The sequence below is a fragment of the Agelaius tricolor genome, unplaced genomic scaffold (assembly GCF_023055355.1).
Source record: "Agelaius tricolor isolate 1412-34295 unplaced genomic scaffold, bAgeTri1.0.p SCAF_37, whole genome shotgun sequence".
Lineage (NCBI taxonomy): Eukaryota > Metazoa > Chordata > Aves > Passeriformes > Icteridae > Agelaius > Agelaius tricolor.
Genome location: NW_027269297.1, coordinates 4977368 through 5003037, shown reverse-complemented (window position 1 = coordinate 5003037; position 25670 = coordinate 4977368). Strand labels below are relative to the sequence as shown.

Genomic DNA, 25670 nt, shown 5'->3' with positions numbered 1-25670 from the left:
TCTTTTGAGCCTCTGCCCATTCCCCTTTCCCAGCCCACCCAGCCCTGATTTGTCTGGGAACAACCTGTCCCCACTGTGTGAGCTCTGGGCACCCCCAGGGTTTCAGTATCAGGGTGGCAGCCAACAACTTCCCAGGGAATCAGGCACTTCTGCCCAAAATCCTGCCCCACGGGCTCTGTTTCTAGCCCAGGTCCCTCTGTGTCACCCTGGCCCAAACCAAGGCCTTGGGGCGAGGAGCTGGGTGCCTGTCCCAGCTGGCTCAGGCAAGCACCTGGCAGCTCCTGCTGCCTCTGGAGAGGCTGTGGGTCCGGCAGCCCTATGCCAGCCCTGAGCCCTGTGCCAGCCCCGGGCCCTGTGCCAGCCCTGGGCCCTGCCCCTGCCAGAGCCATTGCAGCGGTGTGGGGGGCTCAGCTGCAGCCAGGGCTGGGGGGCTGGGGAGAAAGCTCAAAGCTTTGTCGAGGCTTTGCACAAGGCTGAACACAGACCTGGGAGCATTCTTGGAGTACAAAGGTGCATGGGAAACCTCGGCCTCGGTGAGAGATCAGCCTGATAAGAGGAGTTATGAGCCTGAGAAATGTGCTGATTGCAGGGCACTGAAGATGCCTGGTTATCTTTTCCTCCTCGATAAGGCAGATAAGCAAAGGACAAAGGACCCGGGATTGTGCAACCTGGGCTGCAGCAGCCTGGCCGTGATCTTAAGATGTTCCCAGGGCGGAGGAGGGAGGATGAGCTCAAGCAAGAGGCAGCTCCAGCTGCTCTCATCTCCCAGTGCCGCTGTGAAGAGAAGCCTGCCAGCCCCTGTACCCAGTGCTGGGAGCAGCACACAATGGTCCCCGGCTCTGAATGGCCTCCAGCTCCTTCCCAGGCCACGCTGGGCACAATGCCCCTGTCAGCAGGCATAGCAGAGCTCTGCAAACCAGCACACACAGCAATGTCACCGGGTCCCAGCCCTGCCCTGCTTTTCCAAATGAGCAAGTGAGTCCCACTGAAAAGGGAAAGCTGGCTGAGCCTGGGGGGTGTTTCTGGCTGGTCTCACCACTACAGCCCCCGGTCCCATCCCTGACCTGCTTGGGCACGTGAAGATGCTCCTGTTATTCCGTTGCACCCTGGAGAAAAGAGAGCCTAAATGCATGGAGTGGCTGAAGGGGGCAGGGGATCGCCTGGATCCAGGGGTGCAACCCCTCAGGAACTCATCCCCTTCCATGCAGAAGTATTCAGAGCAGCCCAAGACAATGGGGGTGCCTTGGCCCTACAAACGGAGTTTGGTACAAAGCAGTGAGGATCCATGTGTGCAAGAACACTCCCAGGACAGCACAAGGATCTATCTCACACCTTTTCCACATGGCAACAAGACAAGTGTGATGCTCACAGCAAAGCCAAATACTGTAGATCAGGAAAGCCTCCAGCTGTAGGGCTTTGGGCATGCAGGGGACTCTTCCTGCTGTCCACCAGAGCTCCTGGCTCAGGCGAGTGGGTACCACCAGCCCATGCCCTCAGCTGCCCCAGTGCAGTGGCTGTAGAGGAGGGACAGTCCTGCTGGCACCCCAGCCTTCCCCACACTGTGGCCTGCAGCACTTCCTCCCACCTGCCTTGAGCTGTCTCTGCTGGCTTTTCCCCAGGCTCGGGGTGGAGCCAAGGGCTGAGAAGGGAAAGAAACCCCAAGTCACTGCTCAGGCTGGCAGGGGCAAGGTGGGTGCCCCAGCTGCTCGATGCCATCTTGTCACCCAGTGCAGGGACACTCCAGCTGCTCCTGCAGCCACTGCTGGGGCCATCGGGGACTTATCCTGCACCTGTGTCCAGAGCCCCAGCGCTGGCAGCTGCTCAGGGAGGGTGCCCACCCAGCATGGGAGTGGAGGCTGCACCCTGCCTGGTCAGCACCACCAACTCAAGAGCAGCAAGATCCACTGTTTTCATCTTTTGCAGCACATTTTAGATGGTGAGGGGAGATTCTGCAATTAAATTCGCCTCCTCTGTTTGGCAGCTCCCAACCCGATGGAATATGCTACATCCTCGCCTTTCCCAGAGACCAGATTTCATCTGGCAGAGCACCCACCGAGCTCTGGGGCCCTGTGCCAGCTGGTTTTACTGCACTGACTAAGCAAGAGTTCCCCATACCAGACAAGAGCCTGTGACACAGCCCATTCCCCTGGGTCTCTTGGGAGCTACAATCTGTCACTGCCTCCAGGGAGGACTTGCCTGTGCCCTGTGGTGACCCACAGCCCTGCTCCCCTCTCTGCCCCTGTCTGCTCCAGGCACCTGAGCTGCTCAGAGCATCCCCCTGGGAAATCACAGGGAAAAGCTGTCGGGGTTTGAAACTATTTGTGGCACTTCTGTCAAAACCCTCATGCAGGGAAAAATGTGTCTGTGTCAAGGATTATGTTCCCTAAAACCTGTGAAAGTCCTAGGTCCAAGTAAAAGTGAGCTATTACAGGATGAATAATTGTCCTTTCATCTCTTGGAAGCCCTGCTATAAAAATCCAGGAACCAAATGAAGCAGCACTGGATGCAGCTGGACCCCAGGACTTGGGAGCACCTGGGCCAGATGCAGACTTGTGTTGAGAGGTGGTCCTGAAGGATCTGTCCCCATCACCCATCTGCTCCAGCACCCACCAGCTCCTCCCTGGAGAGGTAAGGCCCCCGTGGGAGGAGGTTCACTCCTTGCCTGGAAGCAGGAGCACGGAAAAGGCATTTTTTTGCCAAGCAGCAGCACCTGGCCATGGTCTGGGCCATGCACAGGGGCATGACAGGGACAACATGGCCTGGGCTGGAGTCATGGCACAGGGGACAGTCCTGGTGTGAGGCTGTGGGTGCTGAACACCCCCCTGCCATGTGTTGGGCCATGACAAGGGCAGAGCAGGTCCTGCCACCAACTGCTGCAGCAGGAAAATGTAAAGGAAATCAGGGAACAGGTGAGATTTTTCTTATTGACCCACTTCTGTGGCTGCCCAGCCTGTTCCAATGCCACCACTGTCCCCACCAAGCGTTGACAGAACACTGTCAGCACACCCTTCCTGTTTGTCTTCCTGAATATCTGACCCAAGGTGGGACATTTTGGGGCAACCTAGTCAAGCTCACACTTGCAATCCCTGCTTGCAATCCCTGCAGCTCCTAGCAAAATCCAGACAGAAATGGAACCCCCAGGATGGGGCCAGAGCCCTGGGTCACAGGGGACTCTGCTGGCAAGTCTCCAGCCCTGCTATGCCCACCTGGCTGGGAATCACAGCTTCTGTCTCATGTCTCCACCACCCCTCTGGGGATGCTGTGGCACCTTTGGTCCCTGCCCTGCCTGCTCAGGCAGAGGATGTTCCCCATTGCAGGACGCTCCAATGCCATGGCTGACATGGCCAGCACAGGGGTCTCACCTGCTCCTTCCCCATGAATCCCCCAGGTACATGGGGGGACCCAGCAGGAGACTGCACAGCCCAATGGGGACACAGGCTGTTGCAGATGGAGTGTAAGGAGTAGAGCAAGGTGGTCCCTGAAAGAGTCTGTGTGGGGGAGCCATGGTGCTGTGTGAGACCCTCTCAGCTCCATCAACCTTATCCCAAAGGGGGAAGGGAAAACGGCTCACTCTGAACACAAACCACAGCATTTCTATTTCCCATACTCTGGAACTGGCTGAACTGGCCTGTCTGGTCGCTGGGTACACATGCAGAGAGTGCCCTCACCAGAGAAACCGCTGGGGAGGATGTCCCGGACTCTGGGGAAGCACAGCACTCCCAGGCTGCCAGCACCCTGGGAAAAGCTGCCCCACCACGTTCCTCATGCCCAGAGCCACACGTGCAGCCCCGGCAAAGCCACAGCCGGCCAGGAGTGCCCAGCAGCTGCCACTTCCCTCTGCTCCCTGCAGATGGGAAGGGATGCACCCACCAAAGGGCTGGAGCAGAGCCTGGGCTGCCTTGGAGCAGCAGCAGGGGCACGTTCCCATTCTGGTCTGCCATGGGTGTCGTTTGCCACCAAAATGGGTCTCCCTGTGGGAAGGAGTGTGTGTGGGTCAATGCACCTTGGGGTATGGAGGAGCCTTCTCTCCCTTGAGCCCGCTGGGGCAGGCAGCACTGACTCACCTCTCTGCAGCCTGACCTAATTCAAGAGGCACTGGGCAGGTGAGGAAGGCACTGTGAGCAGCCCCAGCCAGGAGGCATTTCACCACCCAAGCTGAGTTTTTCACTTTCAGGTGATGAAGGCTGTCACTTGAGCTACTGTTGGCATGTCACCAACTCCCCTGGCTGGGCAATCCCATGCACGACCCTGTGCCTTGCAGGGCAGGACAGGGCAGCCAGGGCAGCCAGGGCAGAGACATAAACCAGACCTGAAAGAGCTCTGTGGGTCTGCACCCCGTGGCAGGTTGATGGCAGGGCACTCTCATCCCCCTCTGAGAAACCCCCAGGCCCAGGGGGATGGTCCTGCTCTGTCCAGAGCAGTGAGTCCCAGGGAAGGGCACAGGAGGGGGAATCACCCACCCACTCACCTGCACTGTGCTCCCCTGACACTTGTCTGCTGCTCTCCACCAGCTGCTTCATCCTCTCCCGTGAGACCTTCAGGTACTTGTTGCAATTGCACACCTGAGAGAAGAGAGGGGGAGGTCAGTGAGATGGTCATCGTGCTCCCCTGGCATCTCCTGCCTGCCCAGGGCACAAACCCATGCTGGGCACCCCTGGCACAGGCAGCCCCCATCACATGCACCACAGCAGGGAAACGAGGGCAAGACCTGTCCCACTTAGCAGGGACAGGCACAGGCACCAGCCACAAGCCCAAGAACCCGCTCCAGAGGGGCTCCCTCTGTGTGTGCCCAGCCATGTCTCCAGACAGGCTGGCAGCACTGCCCACCCTGGGTCCCTGGCCAGAAAACACCAGCAATGAGGCTGCCTCCAAGCATCAAGCAGACACACAAAATCTCAGCTGTGGCTTCAAGATTTGATCTCTCTTGTCTGACAGAAGCTGGGGATGAAGGCTGTGGGCCCCAAAACACTCTGGGCTCTCATTTGGCTCTGCTTGGCTTGGCTCTGCTGCAGCACTGTGAACACTAAGTCACGCTTTCAACCACTTTTTGTTTGCCAAAATGTACCCAGACAGGTCTCTGAGTGCCCACATGTGCCAGGTGCTGGACCCCAAAGAGCTCCCTAAATCCCACTGCTGGGGAGCACCCAGGGATGGTGCCTGGGGCTAAGCACAGGGTGCAGCTGGCAGCCAAACACTTGCCCATAGTGAGCAGCACTAAAGCTCCCTGGGAGCATCACAGTCCTGACACCTTCCCTTTCCTCTCCCCTCCCTCCTGGACTGGGAGCTGGTTGTTGGGATGTGCCACAACACCTTTTGTCAGCTGTTTGTTTTTAGGGGCTGTTTTCTGCACATTGCACCCAAGGCAAGGAGGGAGAGAGGTGAGCAACTTCACTAAGCAGAACAAGTCAGTTCCCTGCCAGGGGCTTTGCTCCAGAGCCTGTTGAAACCAGAAAGGTTTTTCCAGCTCCCAGGCAGGCCCTGGTGTGGGCTGGCAGCCACTCTGCTGGTTTGGGGTTGGAGCAGTGTTGGGTTCATGGCACGGGGCAGCCATGGCCCTGCTCCCACACAGCTGCCTGCAGGAGGAACGAGGCAGGCTGATTTGTTTGGAAACGAGCTTGCCACCAGGTCCTGGCTCTGCCTTGCAGCACGATTCCCACTGGCAGCCTCCACAAAACCAGCACACACTCCCCATCTATCCCCATCCCAGCACACATCCCCAGCCTTTTGGCCAGAAAGGACACCTGGACTTAGTTCTCTTAGGCCCCACTGCTCCAGCCCTGCAGAGCAGCAGCGTGGACAGACAGACAGAGATGGACAAGGGGTGATCTTGGAAGCACCCAAATGACATGGAAAACACTGCATCACTTTTAAAAGGGGATTTTGTGACAATCCTCTGATTGCACAGCAGCATCAGGGAACAACTGTTGTAGTGCGTTCTTATATTTTGTAATACTTTGAAGTAGTTTGTTTTGTATTCCCATATTTTTCCCAAATGGTTTATCCCAGACTGTACCCCCCCCCCCCCCCCCCCCCCCCCTTCCTTCTACTTGTGTTATCCCTTTCCCGGGATGAGATCTCCAAAACCCCCACCCTGGCTCTCTGTCAGTCACTCGGCATCCCAGCCCCCTATCCAGAAGTTTCGGTCCAAGTCGTCGAGTGATTAGCCAGAGGCTAGGGGTCAGCCCCCCAAGTCCTGCCCCATACGCTGTTTTGTATGTCTGTCCCCCCAGCACCCATCCCCCAGAGATTCCTATTGGTTGTACTGTGTTATCTATTTTGGTTTCCTCCCCCCTTTAAATGTGACCTCGGGACATCCCCCGGGGCTCTCGGCAGGAGGCCCCCTGAGGTGCAGGAGCTCCTTCGGGACTCCTTAATAAAACCTTGGAATATCCCCTGCTGGGAGTCGGCCCCTTCTCTTCTACCGACGTCTCGGTCGTCTCTGCTGCAGCGAAGGCAACCAGCCTGAGTGCCCTCAGCACCCTCGGGGCACAGAGAGTGTCTCCCCGCAGTCGGCCGTGTTGGGGCTGCACCCCCCAGTCTCTGCCGACCCGGGTAAGGCCCAGGGACTTTGAGAGGCCTGCAGAGAGACTGAGACAAACAACCCCTTGAGCAATTGGGTACAGAGCCCTGCGCTGCTCCTTGCTCATGCTGGGGGCAAGATGAGAGCACTGATATCACGGGGGGCTGAGCATGTCCCCCTGCCCTGAGCAGGGCGAAGCCCTCCTCGGTCTCACCCTCAAACCCAGGGACCCGGGCAATGCATCTGTGTGAAAGCCCAGGGAAGCAGAATGATGCTGTGATTTGTGGGAACCCGAATTTCTGCAGAGCCTGACCAGACATTGGATGGTCCCTCTGAGGCCTGAGGACATCCCAGCTCACACAGGCTGGACCTAGAACCAAGATGCCACCCCCTGACAGGCACCCACACCCTCACAGGGATCTGTAGGATTGCAGCAGGCAGGCAGAAGGGACAGGCAATTGCTGGGGACATGTGCTGGTCCCACTCCCCATGACAGTGACAATGGGCTGCATGCTGGAGAGTGACATGGAGCCTGGAGGGGTGGGGCATGGTACCTCTTGGGTATGGAGGCAGCACTGGAGAGTCAGAGGTTTTCAGGAAGCTCCCAGACCAGCTGTCCATTGAACTGCCAGCCAGGAGGGTGCAGCAGGGCCTAAGGACATCCTCTTCCCCTGCCTTCCCTGCTGGCATGGACATGAAGGGGCTGCCCTGCCCTCTGTCACTCACCAAATCCATCAGGTTGCCCAACCCTGGCAGCTTGGAGCCCGCCAGGTTCCTGAGCAGCAGTGCGAGCACGCTGGGCACAGGCTTCTTGTCCTGCTTGGGTGCACAGAGTGACCTTGCACGAATTTCTCTGCTTCTCTAAAGTTCATGACTGTTGTGAATTAGGGATAGTTCACTCCCTGGGCCAGGAATGCCCAGCAGCACAGGGGTATCCTGGCATTCTCCACTCTCTGAGGCTGCTGGGTGCTGCCAAGAGGCTCTTTGCCCCATGCCACCCCATAGCCTCTGGGCCTTCACCACCTTCAGCTTCCCAAAACCAGAGTACGAGCTCAGGAGCCAGATAAGCCACTTAAGCAGCAGCACCAATTAGCTGTAATAAAAAATTGCAATTAATTTTTTTTAATGCCTTGACAAAATGAGCCAAAAGAGATGAAGTGAGTGGGGAAGGCTGCCACTTCCACAGGCTGGGCTGCACGGCTGCTTTGCAAGGACCAGTGATGGCCTCAGGCTTGATGCTTGGCTCCTGGGGATGTGGAACAGTTTTTTGGGTGGATCTTTTGTATATAGGGTAGGGAAGTGGGGAGCCTCTCTGCTGTAGAAGAGATGGTTATTTCTTCTTGCAAAAGTGTGGTTTCTACAGATCCATCACGGCAGGATTATCTGTGGCCCCAAAAATCTTCATGAGGTGAATCAGCAGGAGATGGTGGCACCTTGGATCACTGGGGTGCAACTGCTGTGAGCAGCGGCCATGACCTGACAGAAGGGTTTGGCATCTCTGTAACATCTCGGGGTCCTCCCAGCCCCTGTGCCAGGCTCAGGGTGGGGGTGGCAGCTTCTGCCCACGCCCCAGTCCTGCCTGGGGGCCGATGTGCTGAGTGGGCTGAATGCAGGGGCTCTGTTCATATCATCCTGCCTGGCCTCAGGGATGAGGAAAGGGCAGAGTCCAGCTTGGGAGGAGGGGACTAGGGGGTTGCAGCCCCCACAGGCTTCTGAGTGCCCCCCAGTCCGCTGCCACCGGTGTCCCTGTGGCACAGCAGGGCGCCCGATGCCCCGGGGCACGGGGGTGCAGGGCAGCAGCGGGCACACCTCGGAGGAGGAGCAGCCCTGCCTTTCTCACGCTGGGGCAGCCCGTGCCAGCACATGCTTAGTCACTGGTAAATCCCAGCCGAGATCTGCTCTGCCCTCTGTGAAATGGATCTTGGCTGCACCCCCGCTGAAGCAATCCCGGCGCTCGGGAGCCATGGCGGGCGCGCTTTCCCACGGCAGCCCGGCCCCCCGCTCCCCGTGTGAATCAGCCCGGCCCGGTGCCCCTGCCCGGCGCACGGCAGCGCAGCACTCCCGCCTGTCCCTGCTCCGATGCCTCGGCAGCAGGGGCGATGGAGCTGCAGCGGAATTCAGGCTCCCTGCCTGGGCTGGGGGATACGACTGCGACACCCCGCCCTGCGTGCCCCGGCTCTGCTGCACATCCGTGGCAAAGATGAGGAGCAGGTGCAGCTCATTTCAGAGGAAGCCGTGGTCCTCTCACGGCTGCATTCCCTCACTGTTGTCCCCCTCCCTGTGCCTGTCTGTGCATCCTGGCCAAGGTGCTGCAGCTCGTGTGGGGCGCTGTCACCCCCACACCCGTGTGCTCCTCCGCAGGACCTCAGGCCAGCATCCAGAGGGGCACTGCAGCCCAGCCAACTCTGTGCTGTCACCACCACGGGCATGACATGGGGATTAGAAGGAGTGATGTCATTGGACTGAGACTGTGGTGTTATCACTTGTGTGGATCTGTGGTCCCTGAGGCCTGGTGAGGTGCTTGTCCCCATCCCCAGCAGCTTGAGCCCTCCTGCACTGAGGTTCTCCCTGCCTGTGCCACCAAGAAGGATGAAGCAGGTGAAACGTCCTTTTGCAATGCCAGCAGCCCAGCCGGCGCCCTGTTTTTGTTTAGGATGATCCCTGCCTCTCCCAGCCCTCCTGGCTGGGGATTTCAGCAGCAGTGACGCATGAACCTCCCAGGACTCGAGCGACTGGATGCTTGAGCCTGGAGCTCCAGGGCCATCTCAGCATCCCATCCTCTTTCTGCACCTCCACCCATGGAGCTGAGAAGCTGAAAGAAAACTCAAGTTCAGCAGATAACAGGAGCCAAACCTTTTGTGACTCCAAAAAGGCTGCAGAAGTCAGTGTGAGCTTGGCTAAGGCTGGCAGCATAAGCTCAGGTGGATGTAGGTTGGTACCCCAAACACGTGGAAGATGAGCAGTTCAGACAGCACTAGAGTCAGTTTTGCTTGTTTCTTTGATATCTCTAAAAGCTGCATTTTCAAAGTGCTTTGAGTCACCTTGGTGATGCTGACCTCTGCCCAGAGGAGCCACCCTGGAACAGCCTCTGGGCCTTAGGGCTCCTTCCACCTGCTCTGCTGACAAACATGACAGGCCAGCGTCACTGAGGGATCTCCTTGGCAGGGGTTTCACCAGAGACACAGATCTCTGCCTGGAGAGCTCCTGGCTTGGGAAATCCTCAGTGTGAAGGATCCAACCTGTTGTAAAGGAAAACAGTGCCCAGTGTGAACTCTTTGGGGCAATTCAGGGCAGCTCATGTCAGGACAATTCCTTGGGTGTCTTCTGCTCACTGTATCACGGGACTACTCAACAGCCACCTGCAGTGATCTCTTTTCCTACTCACCACCTACCCTCTTGTCTTTCTCCCTCTCTCCAAGATGGATATCACCTGGTGAAAGGGCCACTCCTCCGGATGGAGGTTGCAAATCTCCCTTTGGTTGTGAAAGCACAGCCCTTGAGCATCCAGGAGTTTCTTTCAGGGACTTATCGAGAGTTGAAACCTCCCCAGACTGCAGGATGCCAGGGCTCAGCACAGGCTGCCCTCTATTACCTCCAAGGCCAGGAATTATGGATCTGCCTCTGCACACCTCCTGCCTACAACCCAAAGCAGAGTGCCCAGGAAGGTGGGAGATGGTGGGAAGGGCAGTGAAAGAAAACCAGGTAACAACCCAGCAGATGTGAAGCAGAGGTCAGGAGCTGACCATGCTCATCTGTCCACATGTCTGTTTTCTCACATTTTTCCCAAGTGACTTCAGCTGCGCTTGCTGCACCCACCGCTTTGACCTTCAGACACTCTCCTCTTCCTCCAGCAATGCTCTACCCTGTAGCACCTTTGAGGTCCTTGCACAAAAAGCAGAAACTCAGCAATTCAGCCCACTGGAGATCTCCACACCCTGTGGGTACAAAGGCCACCTCTGGGTGCAGTGCTGGGGACAGCCATCACTCCAAGGGGATTTTCAGAGAGCAGCTGTCTGGGCCATGTCCCTTCCCCTTTATGCCAAGAGCTTTCCTCACTGATCCTCTGATCACCAGTGCCTGGAATCATAAAGGTGCACATTGCTGCTCCTGCTCTGTTGCAATGGTCCAGTGCCTGTCCTTGGGTACCAGCAAACTCCCCAGCAGCAGAGGAGATGCTGGGTGTGTCAGCCTGGTACTTCCAGAGGGCAAAGGAACACAACAGCCCTGAGTGCCCACAGCACCAGGGCAACCCTTCCTGCCAGGGCTGGGAGTTGGGCTGTGATGCTCCCACATGGACATGCAGCCTGGGCATCCTCTGCCAAACCTGCCTGCATGTCCAGCAGCAGGGATTTCATGGCCATCTGGGCTCAGTAACCTGCTGCCAATGAAACACGGGGCTGCCAGTGGGATCCTGGCACCAGGGGCCGTTTGGTTCACAAAGAGGGAAGGGCTCTGTTTATTGAATCATTAACATCACTTCCCTCACTGCCAGCCAGGTACTCCGAGAGGTCTCTTAGGCAAGTGCTGACCTAGCCCAACCCTGCTAAGCTGGTAAGATGACATGGATCCCATGCCAGCCTGGTACTATGTTCCCACTGCTTTCTCTGCTCCCGCTTTGCTATTAGTCATCCATTTCTGGAAGGTTTCTCATGCATAATAAAGTGTTTCAACACTTGCATAAGCCAATTCTTCTCATCAGGAGTGACCTGCTGCATTTCCCAACACTTTCCCTAGGCAGTTCTTCCAACTGCCATGAAATATGGAGTTAAAACATGAAGTTTTCTATTCCCCTCGAGGCAAAAGGTGTGGGAAATCAAACAGATAAGAATGCCTTTAATTAGTATCATTTGCATAAGCTCTGGGAAAGGCTCACCTGACAGCTCCAAGGGCCTTGCTTGTCTGGGAGCATCAGCCACGGCTGAAACGGGCAGATTAGCGGAGTTCCTCTGACTGGGGAGATAGTGAGAGTGATGGTGATAGAGCCCTGGAGTCTCCATGGATACCCCAGCTCCTGCTGGCTCCTCCCTGGGGCACCCCAGCTCCTGCTGGCTCCTCCCTGGGGCACCCCAGCTCCCACTACCTCCTTGTCTGTGCAGTCCAGATGCTGCTGGCTCCCTTTCAGGTCCCCCCAGCTCCCACTGGCTTCTTGTCAGGGCACCCTCTTCTCCATTTCCACCTCCCCAGTTTGCAGCTGCTCTGAGCAAAGAAGTGACTCGTGGGCTGGGGTGAAGGGCAGGGATGGGAAGAGAGGAGAGGAAGCACAGGCACATCCCTGGACAAGGCGTGGAGGCTGTGGAGTGGGCTCGGCATGCGGCAGGGATGGGAGCAGGCAGGGCAGCCTCTGCTCTGCTCTCCCCGCTGCACTCACGCTTCCTCGAGCACAGACACTGCCAGTCCCCAGCCACAAACCCCATCCCCTGCCGTCACTGCCGAGGGTGACAACCAAAGCCCTTTTCAGTACCTCAAGGCTTTTGCAGTGATGAGAATCTCACCCCACACTACACCTAAACCCACATGCAAAGCTGAATTTCCCAGAGGAAAAAAAATTATGCTTAACCCGCCTTCTGCTGCACACATCCCCCCTCAGATCCCTCCAGTTGCCTCTCAGCTACCTCAAGATTCACTTGCTCATCTTCCCTCTCAGCTGGGCTGGACGCCCCGAAAAGCTGAAGCTGCCAGAGCACCCTTGACCCAACCTTCACTGTAGCCGTGAGCCCTGTTTATACAGCATCCAGCACATGGATGCTGCTCTGGGACAGGCTCAGGGCAAGTTTAATAACAAAGCAAACCAGTAATAACTGCCTCCTAGCGAGGTTACGCAGCATCCCTGAAGACTTGGCTTTAGGGTGAGCTCTGTGCCAGGAGCTGCTGGGGCTGGGGTTTGAGCTGTCCCTTCCCACCCTCCTGACTGCGGTGCCTCCGCTCCTCCAGCCCTACACCAGCACCTTCCTGCTTTGTAAATGTGCTTTATATCCAACCCTGGGGTGAAGGTTAGCCCCTCCTGTGTCATGCAGCTCCAGGACACCCACCTCCTGCTCCAGTCTGCTCCAGAGCCTGTGCCACAGCAGGAGAAGGGTTAATTTACCCAGCTCCCTGCAATTCAGCTCATTGCTGCTCCTCTTTATCAAGCTACTGAGTTTTATCCAGCTGGAGGTGAGAGCTCTGCTCTTGGTCAGAGTAGTCCAGAGGCTGATGAACCCCAGGGCTGGGAAAAAAACCCAAATCAAGCTCTGGAATTGCCCAGCACTGGAAACAGAGCGAGAGTCCACATCCTGCCAGCTCATATTCCAAGACTAAAATGCAGATGGAAATCTGGCTACCAAGCAACCCCAGACCTTCAGGAGCAAGATGTTTTGGCACCAGAAATGATAGAGGTCATTCAGATACATTTTCTGCCCTTGAGAGTCAGAGCCCTAGAAACTGCAAATGGGCAAAGCCATTCTCTGTCTAGAGGATCCCCATGCTCAGGTCATTGGCCCTCCCCCGAGGGCTCACTGGCTGTGCTGTGAGCTGGGTTCCTGCCTGAGCCGGGCCCCAGGAATCCCCGGGGCAGCCCATGAAGCCTCTTCCCTGCTGCACCTTCCCCTGGACACACAGCCAAGCTGGGGGCTGTGTCCTCTGCTCCTGGGGCTGGACAAGCTTTAGAAAAGTATCTTTACTGTGTATTAAGCAACAGCCACCCTTATTCCAGCTCCTTCTGGCTTCCCCAGGCAGCTGTCCTCCCTCTGGCTGAGATCCTGGGACCAGCTGTGTAATGTACATCAGGGGCTTGTTCCCCTGCCTGGTGCTGAGCCCTCAGAGCTGTGCCTGGCTGGAAGTTGTATCCTCAGCTCTCTGCTTTTCCCCAGAGCAGTTTTCAGCCCTGTGCAAATGGCCAGGGCCACCCTGGCCAGGTGGCTGCCCAGCTCTGCTCCTCCATGGCCATCTGGTCCCCGAGCATACTGCCCTCTCCTCTGCCTTCCCTGGGGAGGTGGGGGGCTGCCCTGGGCTGGTTCCCCAGGCCAGCACTGCAGCTGAGTGGGGTGAGGATGTGCAGGCAGAGGCAGAACCAGGGAAGCTGGGCTCATGTTTCAGCTTCTATTTTTATCTGGGAACCCAAGTCTGCTATGCAGAGGCCCCCGGGGGACACACTGCCTTCCCCAGCTGGAACCAGATACCATCAGAGCACTATCTGCCCTTCCCTATCACCGTGCCAGACCTCCAGGTAGAGGACAGCATCACCCGAGGCACTGGGACATCCTCCTGGCTCCTGGTGTGCTGGGCAGGAGGGAAGGAGCTGGGGAACAGCTCTGCAGACCAGGTCCCCATGCCTCCAGCTGCTCTGAGGTCAGGAACACTTCATCACAGGTGCAGCTGCAGATCGGCCCTGCCACACTCTCACCAGGCCACCACCCAGGTCAGCAGCCAAGTGTAGGTGTCCCCTCTGAAGCTGGACTTCATTTCTGTGCCAGGGGAGGAGGATGCTCAGGGCCTGGGGCAGTGCCTGCAGCTCCCAACCCACCAGGTGCTCTGTGGGAGCCCGTGCTGACACTGTGGGGCTGCACCAGCCCCATGCCTTTCCATTTGTTAAAGCAAATAAACCTGATTTAGTGGCCAGAGCTGCAGTAAAATGGGAACTTGAGCCACTGCAACCCAAGCAGCTCGTGTGTAGCTGCAGGTTGGCCCGGGCAGAGGCTGCACTCACTGATGGAGAGCTGGCTCCTGGCGTGGGAACACAGTGTGGGAGCCCCTGGTCCTGGGCAATACCAGTGAGCAAGGGGACACAGCTGGGAGGAGGTGAGCCCCCATCCCGGTGGGTATTGCCTGCTACTTTAACTGAGGGGAGGAGAGTAGGAGCAGCCGCAGAAAATGGGAATATTAAAAAAAAAAAAAACAAAAACAAAACAAAACAAAACAAAACAAAACAAAACAAAACAAAACAAAAAAAAAAAACAAAAAACAAAACCAAAAAAACAAACCCCAACCAAAAAAAAAAAAAAAAGGCGTGAGAAAGGAAATCTGAGCGAGGCCTGGAGCAATCTACCCAATCCAGCGGAAACAATGGCCCAGGAAGAAAAACCAGTTCCTACACATAAGGTAGAATAGGCTGGGAACACTGGAGGAGGGGCGGGAGGCTCCCAGCACAAACAAGCCGGGCATTATGCGGCTGCGCTGCGCGGGGCACGGTGCCCCTTCCCGGCGTGGGGGACCCCTAATCCTGGTGTGCTGGACTGGGCTGGCACCCACCCCAGGGATGGACAGGCAGGAACAGCAGCTCGGGCTGGCGGGGCTCACCTCCCAGGCTGGGCTGGGCTGGGCTGGGCTGCATTTAGCACCCAAACTGGGCTCAGCTCCCTGGTTTAACTCAGCTAGGCTCAGCATCCAGGCTGGGATCAGCCACTGGTCTGAGATTAGACCTGAAAATGGGATCAGAAACGTTTTGCCTGGGATTAACCCATATTTTGAGATTAGCCCCCAGGCTGGGCTCTCTTCCAGGCAGGATTTACTCCAGGATGGGCTCATCTCCAAACTAAGCTCACCTCCGGGATGGGCTGATCCTCAAACTGAGCTCAGCCTCAGGATGGGATGATCCCCACGGTGAGCTCATCCCCAGACAGGGCTCAGCCCCAGGCTGAGCTCAGCCCAAAGGGCTGCAGAATGCACAGAGCTGCTGGCTGGGCTCCCCCAGGCTGATGGCACATGGGTCCTGGACATTTTGCGGAAGTGGCACTGCTGCCAGCTTGGCCACCTCCTCACCTCCCCACATCCCACTGTGGGAAGCTCATTGTCCCTCTGGTACACACACCCTGGCAGGCAGACCCTGGGCTGTGGAGTGGAGAAAGCCCAGGTGGACAAATCAGCTCCAGCAGAGTCCAGGGGCTGCTCCCTGCCCTGGCAATGGGCACCGATCCATACCCTTGGCTGTGTGGCAGCAGTTGGGATGTGCCAGGGGGTTGTGCTCCCCACAGCTGGGAGAGCTGCATAGTTTCATTCTGAAGCAGAATCTTAAACTCCTAAAATCAAAACCACCATCACAATCCTCACCATGAGCAGTCTGGCTGTGACACTGGCACTGGAGGAGGTGTTTGGGCCCCCAGGCCAGCCTTCACTGCTGAGGCTGAGGACAGATGGGTGTCCCCAGAGCATGGGCCATGGATTTATCCTGGCCTGGCACCAATTCTCACTTTGGGGATGGTCCCAGTGAGTGTGGGCCTACTCCAAAAACAGTCACCACCTTGGCACAAAGAGTGTAGGGAGGGAGCCAGAGAGAAAAGGCAGACCCCACCCTGACAGGGTCCAAAAGGGCTGCAGTACCCTATGCTTGGCCAAGGAGGACTGGGAACAAGCTGGGGCTCAGGAGGTGTCATGGAGTGTGCCACACTGATGGGGACATCCCTGAACTGAGGGCTCCTGGAACCCTGGGATCCTGGGCAGTGGGCAGAGGGTTGCTCCCAGGCAGCCCATGGGCAAGTGAGGAGGAGGAGGAGGAGGAGGAGAAGGAGAAGGAGGGGGAGCCCTGTGCTTTGCTGCGTTTCTTTGCCCAGTGTCTCACTGCAGGTGTGCCAGCATCCCTCTCCCTAGACAACCCCTCTGGGGTGGGACTTACACTGCTCTCCTCTGGGATTTCCCACCTCTGGGTGTGGCTGTACGACTTGCCATGAGGGAAGAAGGTCCATGGGCTGGCAACATTTACTGAGAAAACTTTGGTAGGGCAAAGGTGGACAAGGGGTGGATTTGGGTGAGTACCAGGCTGCTGCCAAGCACTTTTGGAAGGCTGTCCCTGTCTGAGGCAAGGGCTCAATGTACCCTAAGGGTGCAGCTCTTCCCACAGTGAGCAGAGCATGACACTGCACAGCTGGGTTCAGGCAGCATTCCCAGCACAGAGGGGCTTACAGGGACCACCACCCTCTTTGAGATCAACCATCTGCATCTCATCCTGAGGAAAAACACCAGCTCTTCACACACAACTTCTCCAAAAGGCTCCCCAAAGCAGTCTCAGAGAGAAGCCACACTGGCTGCTAGCTAGGACCAGCTAGAGGAAAACCCAGGGAGCAGGGGAAGATCTGCTGCTGCCAGAATAAGAACAAACCCCAGGAACCCTGGGCACTTATTCCCATGTTCCCAGCCTGACACCTCCCAGATGTGTTAACATGACCCCAGCGTGTTGGTGACACGTGGGGTCACCATGGTGTGATGGGGGCTCAACCCATCCACAGCTCCTCACCACAGCAGCAGGGGGTGCAGGGAGTGATCTACAGCATCACAGGTTTGTGTCACACGCACAAAAAGGTAAAAACGGGCAATAATGTACAAAAATGTGGCATTTTTTTTTGCTCTTGCTGGGCCCAAGGGAATTGCTGTCTATTGTTTCAGTGGCCAAGTGGAGGAGTCAAAGCTGGGGCAGATGACAGGAGTGATCTGACCCTGCCACACCTGGGTTTGCCCTTTCCCTGACGGACAGGACGTGGGCAGGTGAGTGGTGGCAGAACTGTAATTTCACCCTGCAGAAAAAAAATACCTTCGAGTGAAAAATGCTGATGGGCAATTTGTGGGGGTGAAGCTGGAGCAGAAAGGTGTATGCTTCATTCCTCACATTCCTCTCCAGCTTCCTTGGGATAATGGCTGTGCTCCCCAGGGCCCTCCCAGTGCCCAGGGGGTGATGGAGAGGGCTGAGGATCCTGTCCTGCCACCTTGCTGCCTCCACCAGCTGGGCAGGGCTGAGCATCTTCCCCTCCTTTCCCATTGTGGGGAAGGAGGAATAGGACCGAGGTCTGAGTCCTGCTGGGGTCTGTGAAATGAAATCTGGATCAATGTGGGCTGCACCTTCAGAAACACCTGGGTGAGGGACCCTCGCAGGCACCGCCGTGTCCCCGGTCCCATCCTGCCGAATCCCGGAGTCCTGCCACATGCACGGCTAGCACACCGCCTACCCGGGGCCACATCTCGGGCTCATCCCACCGTCCGAGCACAGAGGGATTTCCTCTCCTGCAGACACCTCCCCGTGTCCCTTCTCCTGCAGCACCACCCCGAAGCACCGAGGAGGAGCCGCGCTCCATCCCCGGCTCCCTCCCGGGCACTGCGAGGGCACCGCGCCAGCAGCTGATGGGAAAGTTCAGGGTCGGGGCGAACGCGGGGAGAGGCTCATAAAGGGCTCTTTGTGCCGCAGGTCTGCCCCGGCTCCGCGTACGGAGCCTGCCGCCCCACAGCCAAATGCAGCCCAGAAATATGACAAGACATCTTTTTCCCAGGGTGCTGTTAAACTCTAATTAAACATTTCAGCACACTCGAGCAAGGGAATGTCTGCTTCTCAGGCCCGGGCCATCCCAGCTGGAAATCATCCCCTCCGATGCGAGTGGGCCAGTACAGGCTGACCCAGAAAGATGCTGCTTGGGCGTAGGGATGATGTGAGCCCACACACCAGACGGGACAACCTGCTCCTCTCCAACCCCTTCATGCCAGCATGAGTCCACTGCTGTCTCCCACTCTGGAGGAGGCATCTAGGCTGGAACAGCTGGAGAAGGGCACATGCAGACAGGTCTGTTGTGGCAGTGCCACCCCTGGCACTTGTGCACTCCCCACCGTGGGAGCTGGGGTCCCTGTACCTCCTGGGGCAGCAGCCCAGGGTGCACAGCCTGCAGGGACAGGATGCAGCAGCTCCTTCAAGAGATGGTGTCAGAAAATCTAGTGAGGCTAGAATTGTCATCCTGCTATTTTAAAGAATGAAAGAAAAAGAAAATAGCACAAAAGAGCTGAGCAGTGATGCCAGGTGATTCCAGGAATGAGGAGCCCTGTAAGGCAACAGTCTGGCGTACAGAAGCTTGGAGAACCCCCTAAAATCACCTGGATAACCAGGACGGGTCTCATGACAGTGAGCTGGCACAGCTCTCCACATTACTGAACACTGACTTTGGCCATGAACTGCAGCAATTCCTCACCACCTTGTTTCTAGCAGGCACAGACTGGATGCAAAAATATCCCATCCCTGATGCTCTGGTGTCTGACCCAGCCTCATGGAGGGGACACGGTGGCACTGAACTACTCTACTGCCCTGCAGCATCCCTTGTCTCACCTGAGCACAGCCCAGTGGGAGCAGCACACCAAGGACAGGCAGTGCTGGGGGTTAAGGGAGCTGTTGGTTTCCCATGGGCAACCTCAGCATCAGAACCAGGTCACCCAGGAAAGGATTACTCCAAAAATGTGCCATTTCTGAGATCAGTAAGTGCTGGGAAGGTGTCTGCCCTGAGACTCGGAGCAGTGTGACAGACCATGCAATGACACTTGTAATTTGGCATCCCATGGGGTGGAATTTGGCAGAACTGGTCTCTCCTGCTCTAAGGACATTCCAGCTCCTGCATGGGCAGTCTGAACTGAACTCCCTCAATACATACAGCAACCATGGGTTTAATCCAGCTCTGCCCCCTCAGTTAGACAAGCAGCAGCAGCTCCTGGGGGAGCTTCATCCTGGTGCACTGAGGCCCCAGGGCCAAGGTTCCTGTCACTGTGCTGGCAATCACCCCCGGGAACCCTCCCTCTGGTGTTGTGCCTCCCCTCACTGGATGCTCCCCCCTAGGAAAATGGCAACACCAGCATCTGGTATGTGATTGTAGATGGCTGGCAGCCCTGGAGGGGGTCACAGCCACATGCAGGGCTGTCCCCAGGTGCCACATCTTCACAGGGTTTGTCCTTCTCCTTTCACTGCAGTGGGAGGGGGAGGGAGGCTGGATTTGGGAAGAAATCTTGACTTTTCTAGGAAAAGCAAGGCAGGCAGCAGGGTCTTTACATCGTCCCTGTGCAGCACCTGGGCTGGGCTGTGCTGCACTGTCCAGACTTTGTGGGATGTATCTGTCCCTCAATCCTGATCCACTGAGGGTGCCCAGGTGGCACCGTGAGCCCCAGTCCTAGCACAGACACGGCTGCCAGGCAGCAAGGGAGGTGACAGCCATGGGGACACCGACTGAGGGCACCCACCCCCCGTGCAGTGCACACACCAAGGGGGCTCATCCCTATGGACCCCCATCCCCACTGGGAACCACAACTCACACCCTGCCTGTGTGCCCACAGCTGGGGAGACTGTGACACCACGAGCCGGATCCTGAATTACTGTCCGACTGTTTCCCAGGCTCTTCTACCGGCTGTGAGAGTGCGAGTGCCAGTGGAGTGGGATCGGGGTGCGAGGGAAGCGGAGACAAAGGCATTGCACCGCCCTCCTCCTCCTCCTCCTCCTCCTCCTCCTCCTCCTCCTCCTCCTCCTCCTCCTCCTCCTCCTCCTCCTCCTCCCTGCGCTTGGCGAGGCGGGAGGACTCTGGGAAGGGAAAAGGTTCCCAAGGCGAAGGTGTTAAATACCCTTCTCCCGTGCTGCTGTCACCTCGCGGCCCCGGGGGTGTGAGAATCAGGCTCTATTATCCCCTCCCTAGGAACTAGCATACTGTACTAACCTTTTCACATGAAAGTTACGCTCTGTTTGCCAACAAAAGCCGACGCTTGGTTCCCAGGAGTGGGGAAAACCCAACCCTACGGCACTGAGCGGGGCTCCGGGGCCAGGCCACCCCACCTGCCCCAGAGCCACCAGCCCGGCGGGTGCGAGGGGTGGCAGGGGCTGTGCGGGTGGGGGTCAGCTGGGTGCAGCCGCTGGGCTGGAGCAGGAGGACCCTCCCCATGGTGAGGGATCCTTCTTCCCCATCCCGGGGTGCCTGGCTTGTCCCCCCCATAGAGGGGTGGATGGGGCTGAAGATGGGGGGCAAGGGGGACTCCCTGTCCTGGGGTTTGCGCTGCAGAGAGCCCTTCCCTGGGCATGCTGCCCCAGCTGTCTCCTGTCCCCAGGCTGGCAGACCCTCATCAGCTCCCCCAGGCTCCCCCTGAAAAGTTTGCAGGGCTCAAGCTGGTTCTTCTCCCACCACTGACCAAAGCAAGTCAGGCTCTGCAAGGACTGAAGCTCCCACTCACTTTCAGGCTACCCTGAAAGGTGAGAAGCAAGACTGGGAAAGCATCACTGGGCCATGGAAAAACTCATCTGCACAACAGCTGAGCCCCAGCTCAGCATTCAGAGTGGCCAGATGAGCACTGAGCACAGCAGCTCTGGCCTCCCTGGGAACATGGCAGCAGCAGGGATGGGACAGGCATCACCTGGAACTGGGACTCCCTGCCCCAGATGTTGGCAGACGTTTTCTGAGATGAACAGTTGGTGTAGCAGCCTCTTCACTCAAGTTTTTAATTAAATGAGACCTGTCTAGGGCATCACAGCTGCTCGGGGCTGAGATAAAGCGCCAGAGGAGACGACTTGAAGTGAAAAGGGTTTTTCTGTTTTTTTTTTTTCAAATTAAAAATACCTGCTCTGCCTCATTTATGGCTGGATATGCTTAACAACTTGGGCCAGTGGGCTTGAGAGGTGCCCAAGGCCACAGCAGATGCTGAATTCCTGAGGAGCCCCACACCTGGGGACACATCTCTGCAAGACCCTACAAATTCCAGATTCTCATGTTGCCTTGGAACCTCAACTAGGTCCATGCTTCTAATGACAGAAGCAGGAAGAAGGAGGGATGAGTCCTTTTCCCTCCTCTCTATTGTTTCCTTCCATTCCTACCTCCACTTCCAGTCGCCTCTGGAGGCAGCTTCCTCCCTCACCCGACAACCTTCCAGTCCCAAAGTGCTGCTGGCCCACTCCAGCAGTGGGGTGACCCTGTGCTGCCCCAGCTCCATTGGCAGGATCCGCTGCACAGGCAGGTGGGTTCTGCATGGCTCACACGTTTACTGGCCCCAGCCCAGGGCTGGGCTCTCACATGAGCTCTCAGTGACAGCTCCCAGAGCCTGCGGAGCCGTCCCGCTGCTGTGCATCCTGTGGGGGTGCCTTGGCCTCTGCTGCTTTGCAAAGTAATTGAATTACAGCCGCTGAATCACTTTGGTGCTGCCTGGCTGCTCCTTTGTGCGTGGGTGCAGTGGCCCAGGGTGGCCCGGAGCACACACGGTGGCTCTTTGGGCTGCTCTTTTTGGAGGGTCATTTCTCCTCTCAGTTGCTGCAGTCAGATTTGGGTCATCAGGTTTGATCTAAGTATGTCAGAGGACTGGAATTCACGGGGAAGCAAAGGCACAATAATGCAGGCTCTGTCCCAGTGTGATTCTGGGCTGGTTTCAAAAGTTCTTGGTTCACTCTTAGTGTCCTGGGAAACCTGGGGCAGGTTTAGTTCCTCACCTGACACAGGTGCCTTGGTGCTTGAGAGGTGAGGGCAAAGCCTGCCCTACCCTGACATGTGTCCCTGTGATGGAGACAAACCTTTCTGAGCTGTTGCTGCCTGTCCCCAGCTCAGAAGCACCTTTGAGCCAGGAACTGAGCCAGGGCTAGGCTGTGAGGCTTAGGGCAAGATGAGAAGAGATTCTTACCCAGCGTCCGGGGTGGACGAGGCAAGAGTGGGGAGAGTTGGTGCAGAGGGGAGGCACACAGCAGAGTTGTTCCTCAGGCCACTGTCCCCAGGCTTCCCAGTGCCAACTGAACCCCGTGGGTCCTGAAAGGGTTGGTGTTTTCCAGGGAGGAGCAGGCAGAGCATGGTCAGACTTGCTGCAGCTGTGAGAGAGGAGCTGGGAGCGTTTGTCCAGCATCTTCATTCCAGCCCAGCTGCCCAGACCTGCTCCCCAGCTCCAGGCATCCAGTGGGCCCAGCATGGGCCATGCACAGAGTGGTCCTCAGGGCAGGTGACAGCCCTGGACCTGCCAGGGAGAGCAGCAATAAACAAGAGAGGAGACACAAACAGAGGGCTGGTTTAGAGGGCAGCTCTGGGTTTTCTGCTTCTCCACCTGAGGTCTGCCTGAACCCAATCAAGGAGGTTCAGGACCAACCAAACAACCCTGAGGCAATGAAATTCTGAACACAACAGTTTAAGCTGCAACAAGAGACTCCCTCATTTTTTTCATGCCAGTCCATGAAGGGATGAGCACGTTGCAGTCTGGGTCATGCAGAAGCCAAGCTGGAGACCTGTCTGGCTCCATCAGCATCTTCACCCAACTCTCTGTGGGTCCCTGCAGCCTGGTCCCTTCCTGCCGTGTCAGGGATCTCACTGCCTTTGCTTGTGGCCAGAGCCAGTCAGGGCCCCTAGCCACCAGAAATCCTGCAGCCTGGCAGAACTCTGTGACACACAGGGCCAGGGCTGGAGGACAAAACCCTCTGAACTCTGCCTGAGCTGCTGGGGTGACTGGACTTGGGGTTTGCCCTGGAAGTAGCAGCTGGGTGGGAACTGCTCCTGCTCAGCCCCATTTCATGGATACCTGCACAGTTGAAGCACCTCAAAGCAAGAGCCCAGACCCTTGTACAAGCTCTTGCATCCAAAAGTGATACAAAGAAATGAAAAACAGACCTTCACCAGGTCCCTTGGGAGAATATTTTGGGAGCAGTAGCTTGCCATTTGGTCTTGGAGACTCAGCTTCAAAGCCCAAGGCACAGGGCTTTGTGTGTCCAAATCTCCAAAGTCCAAACCTCCGGGTCCGAGGGGAAGGTGAGGTGTCTGTCTATCAGTGCCAGCCTCTGCCCTCTCTGCCCTGCAGGAGCCTCTGGGGACACACGGCTCCAGTGCAGGAGGTGAAAGGGGCCTCTGGAGCAGAGCATCTTCAATAGCCAGGGGACACCTGCTTGGCTCATGGTGACTCTGGCTGTCCCCAGGATTACCGCAGCCTCTGTCTCAGGCAAAGAAGATAGTATTTATCTCCCCATGACAAAAATTATGAAAGGAGAGATTATTATATCCTCTGCAGCCCTTCTCCTTCAGCAGACAGCGCAGAGCCTCCCCTCCTCCATGCAGCACCCCGATGGATGCTCAGCCCGGAGCCGGGAGGGGGCCCTGGGAACGCCTGGCTCTGGTTGTCGCTGTCCTGCTGCGCGGCAGAGATGAGAGGAAAAACAACTCCCGGGGCTTCCCCTCCCCTCCGTGCTCGCCCGCCGCAGCCCCGCCGGCTCTTTCATCTCCCGGCCGGCGGCTCTTTCATCTCCGGCCGAGGTGCGATCGGGCCCCCGGGGCCGCCCCCGCCCCGGCACCGCCCTGGGCCCGGCGCTGCCGTGGCCAAATGGCCGCTGCGGCCTGCGCGGGCTGCGCTGGGCCACGCTGCAGCCGCTGCCTGAGGGCTCGGCACCCCCAGAATCCGGCTGCTCTCAGGGGCCTGCAGAGAAACTGAAGCACCAGATTTCTGCCGATTCGCCTACAAAGCAGATGATGCCGGGCTCGTGTCGGCTCAAACTCAGCTCATCTCTGTGAATTTGTGCCCACACAGATCCAGCCGGGCCAGGGTCATGGAGGGCTTGTGTGGGCAGGTGTCCCTGTGTCCCGGTGCTCCTGAATGCAGCTGGCACAGTGCTTCCCAAAGGAACCATCCCAACTCCCAGCCCCGCGGGGAGGGAAGCTCGTCACCATCCTGGCAAACAACCTGCAACCCACGGGCCAGCCACGGTTCATCCCTGGATTCTGGTATAGGGGTGGCAAGGCTGCACTGTCACCACAGAGCTCTGGGTGTCAGGACACAGGGGCACCTCTGCCAAAGGGCAGTGAATGCTTACAAGCAGCATGAAACAAGGTGCCTGCTTGGTGGGAATGAACTGCAAAGGGAGCACAGCTTGGTCACGGGAATAGTTGGGAGAGGAGAACAAGAAAGAGAAGGGCCATGGGCTGGGCTGGGCTGGGCTCCTGCCAGGCAGTGTCACTGCATGTCTGAGCTCTGGGGTAACAGTGATGGGGCTGTCAGTGAGTGCAGCCCCAGAACAGGGACATGTGGCATCAGAACATGTCATTGCCACTACAGCACAGAACTGCACCCAAAAAGCCAGGAATTGACACCACATTTCACACCAGCAAACAGCTCTTCTGCAGACAGCCAAAGGGATGAGACAAGGGAATGGAGCCACTCACAGGTCAGGAGGGGCTCAGGACTGAGGGAAGGCTGAGGGCAGAATCACCACAGCTCCTGGCACACGGGGCTGCCACCAGTGAGCGTCACCAGCTCAAAACCCACAGTGGGGGTTGGGATGCTGGGACAAGGGGAGCCCCAGCAGGACTGTCCTCATGGGCTGATCCAGCCCTTCAGGAGGGAGGTGTCCATGCCTGAGCAGGCCCCACCTGTGCTGCCTGTGCTGGCTGATGTGTTCCATACATGGGTGGTTGGAAGTGCTAGGAGTTTGCCCCATGCACCTCCACAAGTCCCAGTGAGGCATCCCAGAGAGCCCCTGAGCTCCAGTCTGCTTTCAAATCATAGAACCACAGAATCCCAGACTGGTTTGGGTTGGAAGGGACCTTAAAGCCCATCCAGTGCCACCCCCTACCATGGGGAAGGACACTTCCCGCTATCCCAGGCTGCTCCAAGCCCTGTCCAGCCTGACCTTGGGCACTGCCAGGGATCCAGGGGCAGCCACACCTGCTCTGAGCACCCTGTGCCAGGGCCTCACCATTCTCATTGTAAAAAACTTCCTTGTATCTAATCTAAATTTCTTCTCTGCCAGTTGAAAGCTATCCCCTTTTGTCCTGTTGCAACAGGCCCTGCCAAAAAGACTCATCCTTGTCCCCGTTCAAATTCACATCCTTATCCTCATCCTCATCCTTGTCCCCATCTGTGCACTCTCCCAGGATCCCCAGGGACACTCTGGCTTGCCACGGGCTGGCTCAGCTGTGGGTCAGGGTCTCAGCAGCATGGTGAGTCCCTGCACTCAGATGTGCAGGGCCAGGGAGCCACTTTGGGCAAGGACCCAAAAATGCAGGTGGTGACTTACTTCTTCTACCCCCAGGAAGGACCCAGACCAGTTGAAAATCCAGCTTCTTGGAAGCCATTCCCACTTTTTTCTGAAGTCTTTCAGAAAAACCCTGGCTGCAGCCCAGCCCTAGCAGAGCCATGCTGCCCTGGCAGCTCCTAGGCTCCCAAGTGACCTCCATGAGTATTTTCACAGTTGCCCAACAAGATTCCTCAGGAAGGGCAGTGTGCATTCTCAGCAGTGAAGCAGCCATGATCCCACTGTGCCTGTAGCTGCCCCATTTCTCTGGGGTAATCACAGCTCATGGGGGAGCCTTCTGTTTTCCCTTCTGATGTGGTCGAACACTGACACAGGGCCTGCCAGCAGCAAATATTTGTCACTCTCCCCCTTTGCCTCCCTGCTAGACACAAAGCCTGTTGGTCCACATCCATATACATGTGGATATGGCTGTATAGA

General features: G+C 57.3%; 1 protein-coding gene across 8 annotated transcripts in view; it reads right to left on the bottom strand.

Moving 5' to 3' along the window:
• Positions 1 to 25670, bottom strand: part of EXD3 (exonuclease 3'-5' domain containing 3) — a 252916-nt gene that overhangs the window by 5563 nt on the left and 221683 nt on the right. For all 8 annotated transcript variants that reach the window (XM_071453773.1, XM_071453779.1, XM_071453772.1 and 5 more), the window contains one exon: positions 4469 to 4562. In XM_071453773.1, coding sequence (XP_071309874.1) covers positions 4469 to 4562 — 94 coding nt within the window. The remainder of the gene's footprint in view (positions 1 to 4468; positions 4563 to 25670) is intronic.